This window comes from Mus caroli, chromosome 10 (assembly GCF_900094665.2).
Source record: "Mus caroli chromosome 10, CAROLI_EIJ_v1.1, whole genome shotgun sequence".
Taxonomy (NCBI): Eukaryota; Metazoa; Chordata; class Mammalia; order Rodentia; family Muridae; genus Mus; species Mus caroli.
This window is the reverse complement of record NC_034579.1, coordinates 22,832,478-22,846,792: the sequence shown is the minus strand read 5'-3', so window position 1 is coordinate 22,846,792 and position 14,315 is coordinate 22,832,478. Positions and strand designations below refer to the sequence as shown.

General features: G+C 39.5%; 1 protein-coding gene across 5 annotated transcripts in view; it reads right to left on the bottom strand.

Moving 5' to 3' along the window:
• Nucleotides 1–14,315, bottom strand: part of Arhgap18 (Rho GTPase activating protein 18) — a 221,199-nt gene that overhangs the window by 24,548 nt on the left and 182,336 nt on the right. For 4 of the 5 annotated variants that reach the window (XM_029482496.1, XM_029482497.1, XM_021175112.2 and 1 more), the window contains exons 9-12: nucleotides 14,127–14,286; nucleotides 12,441–12,523; nucleotides 5,745–5,951; nucleotides 3,825–3,965 (exon numbers count right to left, since the gene is read on the bottom strand). In XM_029482496.1, the coding sequence (XP_029338356.1) occupies nucleotides 3,825–3,965; nucleotides 5,745–5,951; nucleotides 12,441–12,523; nucleotides 14,127–14,286 (591 nt within the window). The remainder of the gene's footprint in view (nucleotides 1–3,824; nucleotides 3,966–5,744; nucleotides 5,952–12,440; nucleotides 12,524–14,126; nucleotides 14,287–14,315) is intronic. The other variant, XM_029482498.1, reaches the window with a different exon arrangement.

Genomic DNA, 14,315 nt, shown 5'->3' with positions numbered 1-14,315 from the left:
ACACACACATGCTCTCACACACAAACATACACAGACATGCACACACACATGCTCTCACACACAAACATACACAGACATGCACACACATGCTCTCACACACAAACATACACACAATTAAAAACTTGTTTGTTTCAAAAATCCAATAAGCAGCATAACTTTCAGATGGTTGCCACGTCTCAGCAAATGTTCTTTAAATAGCATGTTCCAATACTTTCATCACTTGTGTCTTACCCTGTGTCTCTTACCAAACCTCATTGTACTCCCTAGACTGTCCCTCACAAGGACTGCCTTAATAAAAATACAAATTGAGTACACTAGAGCCTCAAGCTTGTAGTAAAATTCCCATTGAAATAAGGAATCAAAGCATGGCTCTGCCTGGACCCAGTTTCTGCTTTCCCACTGGCAGTGGCAAGTCGTAGACCTCTCTGGCTGCCCTGGGTCTTGATTGGTCTTCCAAGTCACTTAAACGTCTATCATTAGCTTTAGACGTCTATCTGACTTCTCATACGCAACAGATCCCATATTGAAATTAAGATCTTTCCAGTCATCCTAATTCCTCATATCACAAATTTCGAATTTTGGGTCAGCGATTTTCTTTTAGACAGTTGATCTGCGTAGTCCTGGCTGTCCAGGAACTCACTCAATTCTTAGTTCCCTACTCCTATTTACTTTTGTAGCATTAGAAAATCGAAATGGTTATTTTTGATAAATGATAATCAGTATAAATGGATTTCCTAGGTACCATGGATTGGAGAGAATTTAGAGGTAAGATGAAATTATGATAAACTCAATGATATAAACACTTTGTTTGCTATATTCACAATATTTTGTACTAACACCAAAGGGAGTTGCTGGTGATCCAGCTCAGTGGATAGTGTGCTTAGCATGAACAAATTCACTGGGCACTGCATAGAAGCTAGACATGGTAGTATTTATCTGCAATATAGCTCTCTGGGATTGAGACAGGATGGTCAGAAGTTCTGATTCTCTTTTGCTATTTGTGAGTTTCAGTCCATCCTGGACCACAGTTGGGTCTCCTACATGATCACATATTCTCTCTCTTCCTACCATGATCACATATCCTCTCTCTTCCTACCTCCTCCATTCCGTCCTCCCTGCCCGGCATCCCTCCCATATACACACACACACTCACACACATACACTCACACACACACACATACATACACTCACACACACACACTCACACACACATACACTCTCACACACACACACACACACACACACACACTCACACACACACAAACACACTCACACACACACTCACACACACACACACAAAGCATGGCCTACAACACAGTAAAATACTATACGATCTGTTTATACTTATATTTACTTATTTTATATTTACTTTGCTTAAAAATGTTTATTTCCATGGTTAATAGAGATGGTCTATTTTGTCCAGTAATGTCTGTCTGTCTGTCTTTCTTTCTTTCTTTCTTTCTTTCTTTCTTTCTTTCTTTCTTTCTTTCTTTCTTTCTTTCTTTCTTTCTTTCTTTCTTTCTTTCTTTCTTTCTTTCTTTCTTTCTTTCTTTTCTGTTTGTTTATTTATTTGTTTGTTTGTTTGTTTTTGAGATAGGGTTTCTCTGTATAGCCCTGGCTGTCCTGGAACTTACTTTGTGGACCAGGCTGGCCTCGAACTCAGAAATCCATCTGCCTCTGCCTCCCGAGTGCTTTGATTAAAGGCATGCGTCACCACCGTCCGGCTTTTTTCTTTTTTCTTTTTTTTTCAGTAATGTCTTTCAAATACCCAAATACAGTGTAAGTGATAACATGAATAATTGCTTGACAAATGAAGACTGCATTTCAGGCAGTATCCAGCCATACCATGTAGGGCCTGGGCTGAACATTAAGACGATTTAGCTGAAGAATCAAGGAAGAAAAGTGATAAAATACAAGGCAGTGGGGGTGAGGTGGCTTTCACTGCACTCAAAGAGATCGGCTGCAGGGCCAGCCATTTGCTGGACAGTAGCAACCTCCTACTGGTCACAAAACCTAGCCTAAAACTTCCAGTTTTGATTTTTCAGTTCTAGCACTAGAGGATGCATGGATGGATGGATGGATGCTTTCACAAAAAAAAAAAAAATCAACCATACACAAGTAAATTTCATTTTGTGCATTTGTTTGCTTATTTATAATTTTTTCCTATGTATATGATTCTAAGATACCAACTTGATTCTTTGATGCCAATTGAAAGGTAAATTTCTGGAATTGAATTTAAAAATTTCATTCTAAAAGATAGTCCAAACCGGCCCCAAGTGTGGGGCTGGGACCCTAGGAATACCCTCTGCAGTCCACACTTCTTTCTTCTAGCAGAGATGACTTGTTTTCACAAATAAGCTTGAGCCCCTCTGAAGCCTCCTGATGCCTGCTTCCTAGTATGCAGTACCTGGTGCAGGCTTCCTACACATACACACACACACACACACACACACACACACACAAGTTAGTCTGAGCTGCCTACTTCTGTATAGGGTGGGAAAGCAAGGATCCAGCTTTGGGCCTCTTTGAATAAGCTAATGGGTGATTAAGTCTTGGTATCTTGGATCAACAGAATTTTGCTAAATATCTGAAATTTTTTTAGAAAAGGAAAGGGCACTTAATTGGGCTTCAATTTGAACAGCCAGGACTACAATGCCAGTCCCCTCTTTATACTGTATCTGAGGTATCGGAGCATTCCAAAGTGAGAGAAAAATTACCTGTAACAAATCCTTTCTAACCCTATTTTAAAATTAAGTTCTAAAACAACTATAAACAACATTGAAAATTTCCCTTACTTCTATTTTGTATCTTTTAGAGATATTTACAATTGACTTTTAAAACATTTTTACATCTCTAAGAAATTATTTTTAAGAGAGAGCTACAAATGGGTTCGGGATATATATATATATACACACACACACATATAAATTATATATATATAAATATATATACATATATATACATATAAATATATATATACATAATATATATACATATATATAATATATATACACTATATATATGTATATATATAATTTATATGTATATATATAATTTAGAGATCTCCTTAACCCCCCAACCATAGCAGACCATAGGAGAAAAATTGGTCAAAGGCTGACAACTGCACTTTCATAGTTTTCCACAAGATGGCAGCATGCAACTGAGCAACTCCCGTTGGGGTGAGGGGTGTTTTCCCTTAAGCAGAACAATAGAAGGCCTCTCCCTCATTCTGAGAGCTGCCACCGGAGCTTGGTTAACTCAATTCATAAATATATTTTCATACATATTTCATTCTCGTAAACATGGTTCTTAATATATCCATCCCTACACTAGTTTGTAAATCTAGATCTTTTGTCTTAATTTTCTTCTCTATGATGTAAGTTAAAATTCTTCCGATCAAATTACAAAGCTTAAATACTTTTCATGGATCTAGAATTGACCTTCTGCCTCAAGATACCGCCAATCCAGTCAAGTCTCTGTATGAATTCTTATGGATGAAGCTTAGTGGAGTGCAGAGGAATTTCACTCAGTAGTGGGCATCTGAACTATACAAAAGGAGTGTGTGTGTGTGTGTGTGTGTGTGTATGTGTGTGTTTCCCTGAAGGGGAAAATTGAGGGTAGTCTTCTCTTGACATTATTTCTTTGTTCACCATTACTAAACTCCACACTGAGTGCTAACACCTGACCGACTTTCAATATTGGTCATTAGAAGAAGAGAAACTGGTCTCCTTCATTTATATTCCTAGTGAGGCACAGTAAACAGGAGAACATTGCAATGGAAGGACTTAAATCACAATAATTATGAACCCTCAGGATTTGCTTACACCATTTGCAGTTTTATCTTGCTTTTCATGTTTTTCTCGGTCATAAGCCATTTTCTTCAGCAATTTCTTCATGGCTTTCCTTTCCTTCTTTTGATTCTCAATATTCTGCTTCCTCACTTGGTTTACAATAAATTTAGGGATCTGTAAAAAAAGAAAAAAAGAAAAAAGAAAAAAAGAAACTTCAACTGGAGGAAGAAAAATACACACAACCATTTTAAACTAAATACTTTAATCTTTTTTTTTTCTTGCTTTTAATTTCAAGAGGATTAAAAGTTCTGTTGCTCCTGGCTAAGCCATTTAAATGTACCGTTCATTAACTCTATGAAAAGAAATGAACCATGAACTCTCTTAGACCAGGAACAGGGCATCCACTTGGGGTAATTTACCACCCACTGTGGAAGGTTCCGAAAGAGACTTTGTGAAGTTCAAGGACATACTGGCCTCCCCAGGCCATGGATGTCAACACTGGAGGAGATTCCCTGAGGAGACCTTTTGGAGGCCAGCACCTCCCCAGTCGTTCCTTAGCAACTACCTCTCTCCAGCTCCCATAAGCTAACCTACAAGTCCCTTCCAACAAACCAGATGGCCTCTGCTGTTGGAGAATAAAGAAGTTTACCGATCAACAAAAGCCAAAAATTTGTTAGTGGTACTCCTAAAGACACACTATCCTTCTAAAGATAAGGAAAAACTTATTCTTAGAAATTCTATTAATAACCAAATGTTTTGGGTCATTAAAATGTAGCTGTAAAATAATGTTGTTCTTAAAAGAGGAAGACATGTTAACTGAGCATTACTTTAAATATCTTTAAATACCTGTATCATTTGCCTTTTGATAGAATATAAGAAGCCTTGAGAATCTAGGGAGCATCATTTTATATTTTTTAAAAATATTGAGATTAGTAGAAGCTCACATTAAAGATTAAAATTGTTAATATAATTTGGCTTGGGATTTTTTTTACTTCATTTTTCTAAATGTTTATAAGAAGGACTCTCTTTCTCTGCAAAAAAAAATATACATATATACATAAATTTAACTGAAAAAGGAGACTGTAATCAACCAAATCTCTCATCAATACACATGTTGATTATCTGTCAAAGCTTAAGATCAACCTAAGAGTAAGGCAGGAAACCGAGTTCAAGACCTCAGCAATCAGGGTGCAGAATGAATGTGTATGGCCCCTTAAATAACTGTTCTCTGGATAATAGGGTAATGAGGAGAAGCAAAGACAGTGTGAATACTTTCAAACATGACAGCCTGAATTCCAGGCCAAGGGGAAGTGGTTGGCAGAATTATGGAAGAAAGGCTGTGTGCGAGGCACTCTTTCTTGACCTAATTTTATGATTTTAAACTAGAAATTCACAAGGCCTTCCTTACCTCTGTACTCACAATTGTACGTGTGGTGTATTTTTAAGCCATTAAGACAAAAGAGCATATTGCTTTTTAATGTCACCTTCACAAAGTTATTTTCATGATTACTATGAACAATTATACTAGGAAATTACATGACCATTATTGTAATTTTAAAACAAATACCACATATTTTTCTTATAGGAAGCACCTAGATCTAAAGTGTTGTGTATATACAATTGTGTGTGTGTATGTATGTGTGTATATGTGTGTGTCTGTGTGTGTGTATGTGTGGTGTGTGTGTGTGTGTGTATGTGTGTCTGTGTGTCTTAGGAAAGGAATGTTGGAAGAAGAGGAAGAGATCCTAAAACTGATGAGAAAGAGGGTTATGGAAAACATATAATAAAAAGACATAAAGAGAGTATCACCTGGAGGGGAGGAAGAGAACTTGCCAGAAGGAATGCAGGCAGTAAGGGAAAAAAAGTCTAATAACACATATGCATTAAGCTGTCACTATGACACCCAATACTTTGTACACTGATGTAAAAAATTAAGTTAAAAACATTACTTACTGTCCATAGTATTTTCTGGTACCTAATCAATAAGTGCATGACATTTGCTGTCCCAACTGCCATTTCAAATTCTCTCTGATCACTGGACTTCAAGCCCAGTGTGTGGCACATGAAGAGATTTGGGGCCATAACCATTGCTACATTCCCAGCTGTCATCTTGTTCTTCTCTTTGTTATCTATGACTCTTTGGAGAAATTCAAGCAAGGCCTAAAACAAAGATGACCAAGATTTCTGTCATACATGGAGCTCAGAGATTAAGATGCTGTATCATAAAGGATTTTTAAGTCACTTGAAATTGAGCATATTTAACTCTAAAAGGCCTTCTGAAAAAGTCATATGGAAACCACCTATTATATAAGCTTCTTAAAATATATTCCTGACATACAGAGTTTAAATGGAATTACCTGGAAGGGGACAGCGCCCCTACTAACACCACAGGCTACCAAACGAGAAGCCCAGGGCCAGGAATGAGCTACCTCTTTGGCCAATGGTTATTTCCTTTGTTCTTGATCTTCGGGATTTTACAGTATGAAGGCTCTGCTGAAGACACCACATACTTGAGAAATCACACATGGTGTCACTTGAGACACCACACATGGAGACATCAAGATAGTAGTGACCTCAAAGCTTCATCCCCACCTGCTAGATTTCATGGTGCTGTAAGGTGCTATATGTGCAACTAGAAAAGAAAGGTATGAACTTTATCAATCTTATTCAGCTATAAACTCTGTGAACTACAATGATGACTAGCCTGGCCAGATGTGCCCACTGGAGTCGTTAGTGGCACAAAGGCCATGGCAGTAACTAACCGCTTTCTGATTAGATTAAGGCCTAGTCACAAGAAGGAAGCTATACTTGTCACCATTATCTGGGCCAACACCCTGTGTCTACACAGATCATAGACCCCAGTGAAGAACCTTCTACTATTATTGTGCTAAATAAAAAGCATATTAATCCAAATCTTTATGATTTACTGCTATTTCCGTAGACTAGCACCATTCTTAAGCCTCATCAGAAAAGCTTATTCTTGAGATTGGCAATTAAAAGAGAGACCTGTAACTGGCTAAGTTGTGCAGCATAGGAGATTACAGAATGCTGAGCCCTAAACTGTGTATCTATATCACAGGCTTTCCCCTCAAGGGTGAGGGACAGAGAGACTGTAAAAGCCAGGTGACAGATGACTACAATAACATAGTGTCTACCAGCCCCAGCAATAGAGCTGCACATATGAACTCACAGTCCTTGCGACGCAGTGAGACCTCAACAAGCACAAGCCAGTCAAGCCTCCCTCGTGGAGGGAGAAGAGGAGGATAATGTCACATGCCTAACAAAGCAGCAACTGGCATTTGATAGCTCCTGAGAGGAGATCCAAAACTGGCCCCGTGCCAGGAGTACTTGGGCTACACAAACCAGATTCAGGGGTCTTAAAGTTGGGAAAAAGGACATGACATCAGGTGGGTAGGGAGGTGAAGGTGGATCTGGGAAAGCTGAGGAATTGAAATTTAAAAAAATACATAGAAAATGTATGGAATTATAAAAGTATTAATAAAATAGTTAATTATCTTAATTATCAAAGAATCAAAGAGAATCAAGAGAATAATCAAGGGGTTGTTTAAAATAAAAATAGTAAGGAGAGAACAATTGTACAGGGCATCTGACTTGTGTTATACCTTATAAGGTAAGAAGACTTGCCTTCAAGCCTGTCGACCTGGCAGCCATCAGAACCCACATGGAGAAGGAGACAACCAACTCATAGAAGCTGTTGTGTAAACTTCACATATTGCCAACACAAAGCACCCACGCATATGAATACATAAATAAATGCAAAAATTGAAAAATAAGCTGGAAGGGCTAAGGAGGGCTTAGATGGTAACATGACAGCTATGCAAGCATGCAGACCCGAGTGAGGTTCCAGAACCCATGAGAAAAGTTGGGTTAGTCAGTGTGTTTGAGGGGGGGCAGAAAGAGGCTTACTCACCAACCTGCCTAGCTTAATCCAGTGTTCTTTAGACGTCAGTGAGGGGCCATCTCTCAAAAAACAAGGTAGTCAGCTCCTTAGAATGACACACAAGATTGACCTCTGGCCTACACAAGCACCCACACACACACACACACAGAGTCTGGGGCTCATGCATGCACACAAGTGCTTGCCCTGTGCACACGAGTTATGCCTAACTACAATCCTCTATCTATATCCAACAGACTGCCCGCAAAGCTCCTCAGACAAAGCCCAACATAGTGTATCCTGCTCAAGAAACCACGGCATTGGGCAGTAAGGCATAGAGTGTGTCTGACATGGCAAACAGGCCCTCTGAGCCTATAGAAGATGCAGAGCACTGAAAAATAGTTTCAAATATCATCTAAACATCCCCATGTTTCAGAAAGGGGTAATTAGTTCAACTCAAGGAAAGAGGGGGGAGGAAGGGAGAAAGGAAGGGGGGAGGGAGGAACGGGGGAGGGAAAGAGAGAGAAGGTAAAAGGAGAGGAGAAGGGGTAGGGAGAGAGGGAGGAGAGCAAAGAAAGGGAAGGAAATGAAAATAAAGGAAAAAGAAAGAAGAGAGCATTTCCAAGCAAGTGTCCTCTGGCTCAGTTTCATTCGCAGTAGGGGACTCCAGTGCCTGCTGGCACAATACCTAAAGAAAATGAGCTTTGTGATTGGGAAGAAAAAGCACAGAGGTTTTTACAAACTGAGGGGCTGGATGAAATGGAATTCTGTGGACTAGTTAGACCTCACTCAGCATCGAGTTCTTACTCCCATGTCCTCCATACTCTCCGAGCTATCTGCCTCCACAGCCACCAGCCGCTGAGTCACCCTTCTCTGCCAAGGCTGGAGGCTCTCTTTGCCTTTTCTTTTGAATTGATTCTCTGGAGAGTAACATTAGCTGCACATGCATTGCGGCTCTCAGTGACTGCAGCAGCCTACTAGGTATGTGTTAGAGATCATCATTTTGATCCTTACAAGTCAGGGGCACTATGGCCAGCCCAGGGTGCACATGAGAAAATTCTCTGTTTAAAAAAAAGTATTACTAAAGGGTACATGAACAGGAAAAGCTGCAGGAGGAACTTAATTACAGGCCAGTGTGGCTTTTGTTTCTGAACTCTTAACTATGCACATAACCACTCGTTGATAGCTAGCCTAAATAGGCCATACCAACATGGAAGGGGTGAAGCCGGATGATACTGCCCTTTTTACAAGATTTCAGGACAGACACAAAAATAACAAACAATAAAACAAACAAAACAAAACAAAAAGGGAAAAAAATCAAAGACTAGATTTTAGTGCTAAGAGGGTGACCTGCATGCGTCAGGTTTAGCTGCAGTATAGACCTCAGACATTTGAATAAGCTAAAGGCAAAAGCTTAAGATCTAACAGCAAAATTTATGTGTCTAATATCTGCTATAGTGCTTGGAAAGCTAAACTGTGATCCAAGCACCGTGTTGTATTGAAGCAACATGTTCACAAATGAGGACAAAAGATTAATTGAAGTTTAGGAAAAAAAAAAAATTTAATTCTGTACCACAGAGACTAGAATGGTTTCTCAGGGACCAAGTGTATCTCTTTCTTTATGAGCATAAATTACAAAGATTAGATAATTATTTTAATTGTGGTGTGCATATGCAATAAGAGTGTTCAAAATCTTACTAGAGGAATGCTGGAGAGAGGGAGGGGAGGAAAGAGAAGGTTGGTTAGTTAGTAAGATGGTGGCTCAGCCGTTCAAATAGTGAGTGTGGTTGCATCTATACTGAGCAGTGCAGTGTTTTCAGCAGTTATAAACAACACTGAGATCTGGGTGCGAGGTCTGACTCCCTGTAAACCTACGCTTGAGGCCCAAGACCAAGGACAGTAGCTACTCCTTAGCTGTCAGTGCTTACTGGTTTTTGTTTTCAATACCTCCTTAGCAGTTTGGTCCTGTGTAAAATAGGAACACTGTTTTTCTAGTCTTCAAGGAGTGTGGCAACATAGATAATCAAGTCTTAAAATGAAATAAAATCCATTTCAGAAGGAGGAGGCAGAGAGATGGCTAGGCAGCTAAGAAATGTGTTCTTACAGAGGGGCCAGAGTTAAGAGTCCCCACACCCGGGTGGAATTGCTCACAGCAACTTGTAACTCGAGCCCTCTTCTGGACTCTGCAGATACTCATACTATGCCCCCTCATAAATAAATAAAATTAAAACTTTTGACAGGGGGCTGGGGAGGCTGGGCAGTTGGCTCTGTGTTTCAGAGCAGTACCTCTTCTTGCAAACCTAAGTTCAGTTCCTAGTACCACTGTTGAAAGCTCATAGCTGCCTGGAACTCTGTTCTGCACTCCAAAAGTACAACATATGTGCACCTATGCATACACATGTGTGTGAACACACACACACTTTAAAAATAAAAATTAATTTAAAAAACCCTTAAAACTATGCAATGTATAACTATGGGTAACTAGATTAATATAGACCCTTTCTTGATACACAGAAATAAGTCTTCCCTATTTTTCTAAGTCAAAGATAGGTACAGCTTATTGAACCAATGGGTGGTAACCCAAGAGAAAAGCAATGTTGGAGTAGTTTTCCCAACGGCTTCTATTACTGTCCATCTGCACTAGCCTGACCTAACCCCTCAGCTTTACCCTGGGCTTGTTTTCACACATAGCTCCTGGGGTTCTTCCTCTTCCAGATGACAACCTAAGGACTGGGGCAAGGAGCTGATAAGGAGAAGGAGCTTACATTCAGCTTCCCCAAGTTACACCTCAATGGAGTTTCTCTTCTCCTTTTTTGGATATAATTCATGGTTTGTAAATGTACTACAGTTTGGCTTGTACTTTAATCATGCTTCTATTAATAGACTTGTTTGAAAGTCTCATCAAAGCCAATTAAATAAGTAAAATTACTTGACTATATCTCAGAATTTCACCAAATAGCATGTTCACTTTTAATCATAAACTTACCCTTTCACCCAAATTACACAAAAATATTTAGCTATCCATATATGTACATCCATATAGAAGCAGAAAAATAAAAGAATATGCCTGGACTTGGAAGTCCAATCCGAAGAAAGGCTCTAGAGCCACCTTGCTCACTAGCGACCACAATGGAATGTCCTTCCTCTAATTGGTCTTAAGAGGTATAGGTCTACTTGAACCAATGGATCTTTCAGGTTCCCTTACAGAGCTCATTCTCATGGGCTTGTCACAGAAGCATGCACTTCACATGTGAGAAAACGATGTTCCTCCCCTTTCTGTGTTGGAGACTCTATGTGTCAAAAACGTGGTCAGCCCAACTTTATCCTAGACCACACTTAGCCACAGTCTGTATACTCCTACACAGCGGTTTCATTCCTACCAGATTTGAAATAAATTGCTCCAGGGTTGGCCTAATTCAAAACCAAATCCAAAGCTGCCTCCTGAAATTTTACTGACAATCTGAAATAGGAATTTGCCTCTGAGTGAAGGAGCAAGCCTTTGGAAGTTCTCCTGTGGTGGACATTCTATGTTTTCAGTTGTGCTCACAAAGAGCCTCATCAAGGCAAGTTGAAGAAGAAGGAATTCATCTTGTAACTGTCAATAACTGTCACTCAAGCCAAAGTGCCAGGTTTGTTGTTTTTCTCTTTGGAGACAGGAGATCATGTTTTCTGGGCTAACCTCAAACTTGCTATGTAGCTAAGGTTGACCTTACAGCTTGGGACCCTCCTGATATTGAGTACAGAGATTATAGATATGTGCGCTTGGTGTATGAAGGACCCTGTATACACTTGCCATATAAGGCTATATGCTAAGTAAGCACTCTATTGACCATGCCACATCCCCAACCATTGAGGAATTTTAACAAGTTGCAGTGAAAAAAGTTCCAAGACTTAACTTCTGGGTTGTTTCCTTAAAATAAAATTTGTTCATGTGAGAGTTCATTTTAAGCAGAAAGAAATGTGGAAGATAAAAAGGCAAAGTTAACACACACACACACACAAAATACCACATCCCACCATGCAAACACAGTCAATGTAGTTACAAAACCAGTTCAACATTGCTTCTGAACTTTTTACTTTTTTTTTTTAGTTTATAATTAACCCCTTATCACTACATGATAAACTTTTGCTTTAATTCTGCGATCAGGGCCTTACTATGTATATGTGCCAAGGCTGTCCTCAAACTTGCCACCTTCGTTTCTTAGCTTCCTGTGTGCTGGGATTAAAAAAAAATTACAAATGCTGAAAAACAAAGTAACCTGTGTGCTGGAGAGGTGGCTAAGTGGCAAAAAAGAAAAAAAAAAAACAAAAAAAAAAACAAAACAAAAAAAACACTTCTTGTTGCAGGGGATCAACATTCCATCCCAGTGTCCACATGGGAAGTCTCAAGAGCACATATCCCTCCCAGTCCAAGAGATCTTATGCCTTCTTCTGGATACATGGGCACCTACACATACACAGAAGCAGACAGACAGACAAACAGACAGACACACGCACACATGAGCGTGCATGCATGCACACACACAAATAAACCCTCTTAAAACGCTCAGAAACATGGATAGAATTAGCAACCTAGCAAACTAACTCAGAGTGAAAGGCTACCTCTCAGGGTCTGCCCTTAAAAACACGCTTTTCCATTTCAGGTGAACATTGTTGTTTCCAAAATAAGCACTGTATTGGTTTTCAACAAATAAATGAAAAATTGCTATGCATAGTTCAAAGGGATATTTAGTGTAAATTAAGCAGCTGACCTTCAGCGTGTCTCTGTTTGCGTCAGGTAGAAGAATGACAAGGAGGTTCAAAGCCTGCAACTGTTCCTTTCTGGTTGGAAGATCTGCAGATAGATCAAAGAAATATAGAAACTTTAGGGAGCACTTTCCTTTCTTTTTTCCATTTTTAAAGGAAAAAAAAAAGTTATTTGGTGTAAACATTCCAGTGAAATGCCAGACATGAAGACTGAGCAGCCAGCCTCACCAGGAGTGTTTGCTGGAGATCAGAGCAAGCAGCTGCTCAGAGCACCCTCAGTCCTAGGATGCTAGCTTCCAACTGTGATTCCATGACGAGCAGCCGTATGTTTGCAGACACACAGCAGTGATTTGGAAATAATTCTAACTTCCATGTGGTAATTACTCTCTGATGGAAACAGAGAGAAGATCAGACTGCCCATGAGTTGCTACCCACGGGGCTTCCTGAGCACTGGGGGTCGTTTCTTCTAAACATCAAGGGAACAAAACACAAGAGGAGAGTCTATCCGTTCTGATACACATAGGCAAAACAGGGCATGGGACATAGTAGGTGCCCAATAAAAGCTTATGGGATGAATGAGAAACCAAACAGCAAGTGAAGCATCCAGGAAGTATATGCCATTATCTTCTGTACCTAATATCCAGAGATTTTAAAATCTCATCAGGATCACTTTGTCAGCAAGCAACAATTCGGTCTATATCCAGGAAATACATTCAAAATTAATGGAGTTTAATCATTAAAAAAGGGTTTTTTTTTTTTGTTTTATTTTTGTTTTTTGTTTTATTTTTGTTTTGGTGTTAAAAAGAAATTAAATACTTTAAATAGCAGTGTTCTTATCTTCTTTAGACATTTTGAGGGGAAAAGTTATGATATAAGATAATTTAGATACTCACCCCAAAATTGCACACCTAAAAAAATAGTATGTGATGGTGCTAGTGGGCACTATATCTCTCTGCCATTATTAATAACAACCTCATCCACTCACAAAGTGTTCTGGTTTGGAAGTTAAAGATAAGATTACTTGAACATCATTAGAGTACCATTTCCTGTCCTGGTGGCCCCCAGGAGTAAATGAGAAAACCATAGCACTATATAAACCTTGAAAGATCTTCATACTTCCTCCCTGGAAAGGTACCAAGACAGATTACTTATTTTAATTTGGAGTTTTCCAGGACCAGAAATTGGACGAACACCAGAATTTTGCAGCCCTCTACCAATGAAGCAACAAAGCACTAGGGTCCCATCCTCCTACACAGTTCCAGACTTGTGCTTTCAGGAAATGGCCATAGATACTATATCTCTTTGTGTTTTTATAGTAAGTGCTAATCCACACTTTCTCCATTCTGTGTTCCTTTCAACACTTGGCAAGAAAACCACAACAGAGATCTATGTGACTCGTGCTATTAAGAGAGAAACTCAAAGTTTCCAGGTCTTAACACTAGATGTATTGTGTTTTTAAAAGGCCATGCAACTTATCTGCACCTGAAGAGAATATTCTGTTATGGTTACTTAGACATTATATGAATGAAAGGGAAGTGGTATGCAGCATCTGATAACTCTTGATATCCGTGAATCAACCTATCTAAGGAAACACGTCTGGTAACGTGGTGCCTTATGATGACAGTTGTCACTGAGACAGTTAACATGGGTGGAACTCACTCCCAGGCTACTTCCAGGTAGAAAACACTTACTCTGGACAGCTTGGAAGGCTTTGAGATACTCCATGCTCAGCAGTGGCTGGGGCAATTCTCTCAGAAAGAGCTTCAGCAGGCTGGCCGCATCGTGCTGTTTGACACTTTCCCAATTGAAAGTCCCCTCGTAAAACTTCGCTTCTAGTTCTTGGCAAAGATTCTAAATGGCACAAGAGGAGACAGAAATTA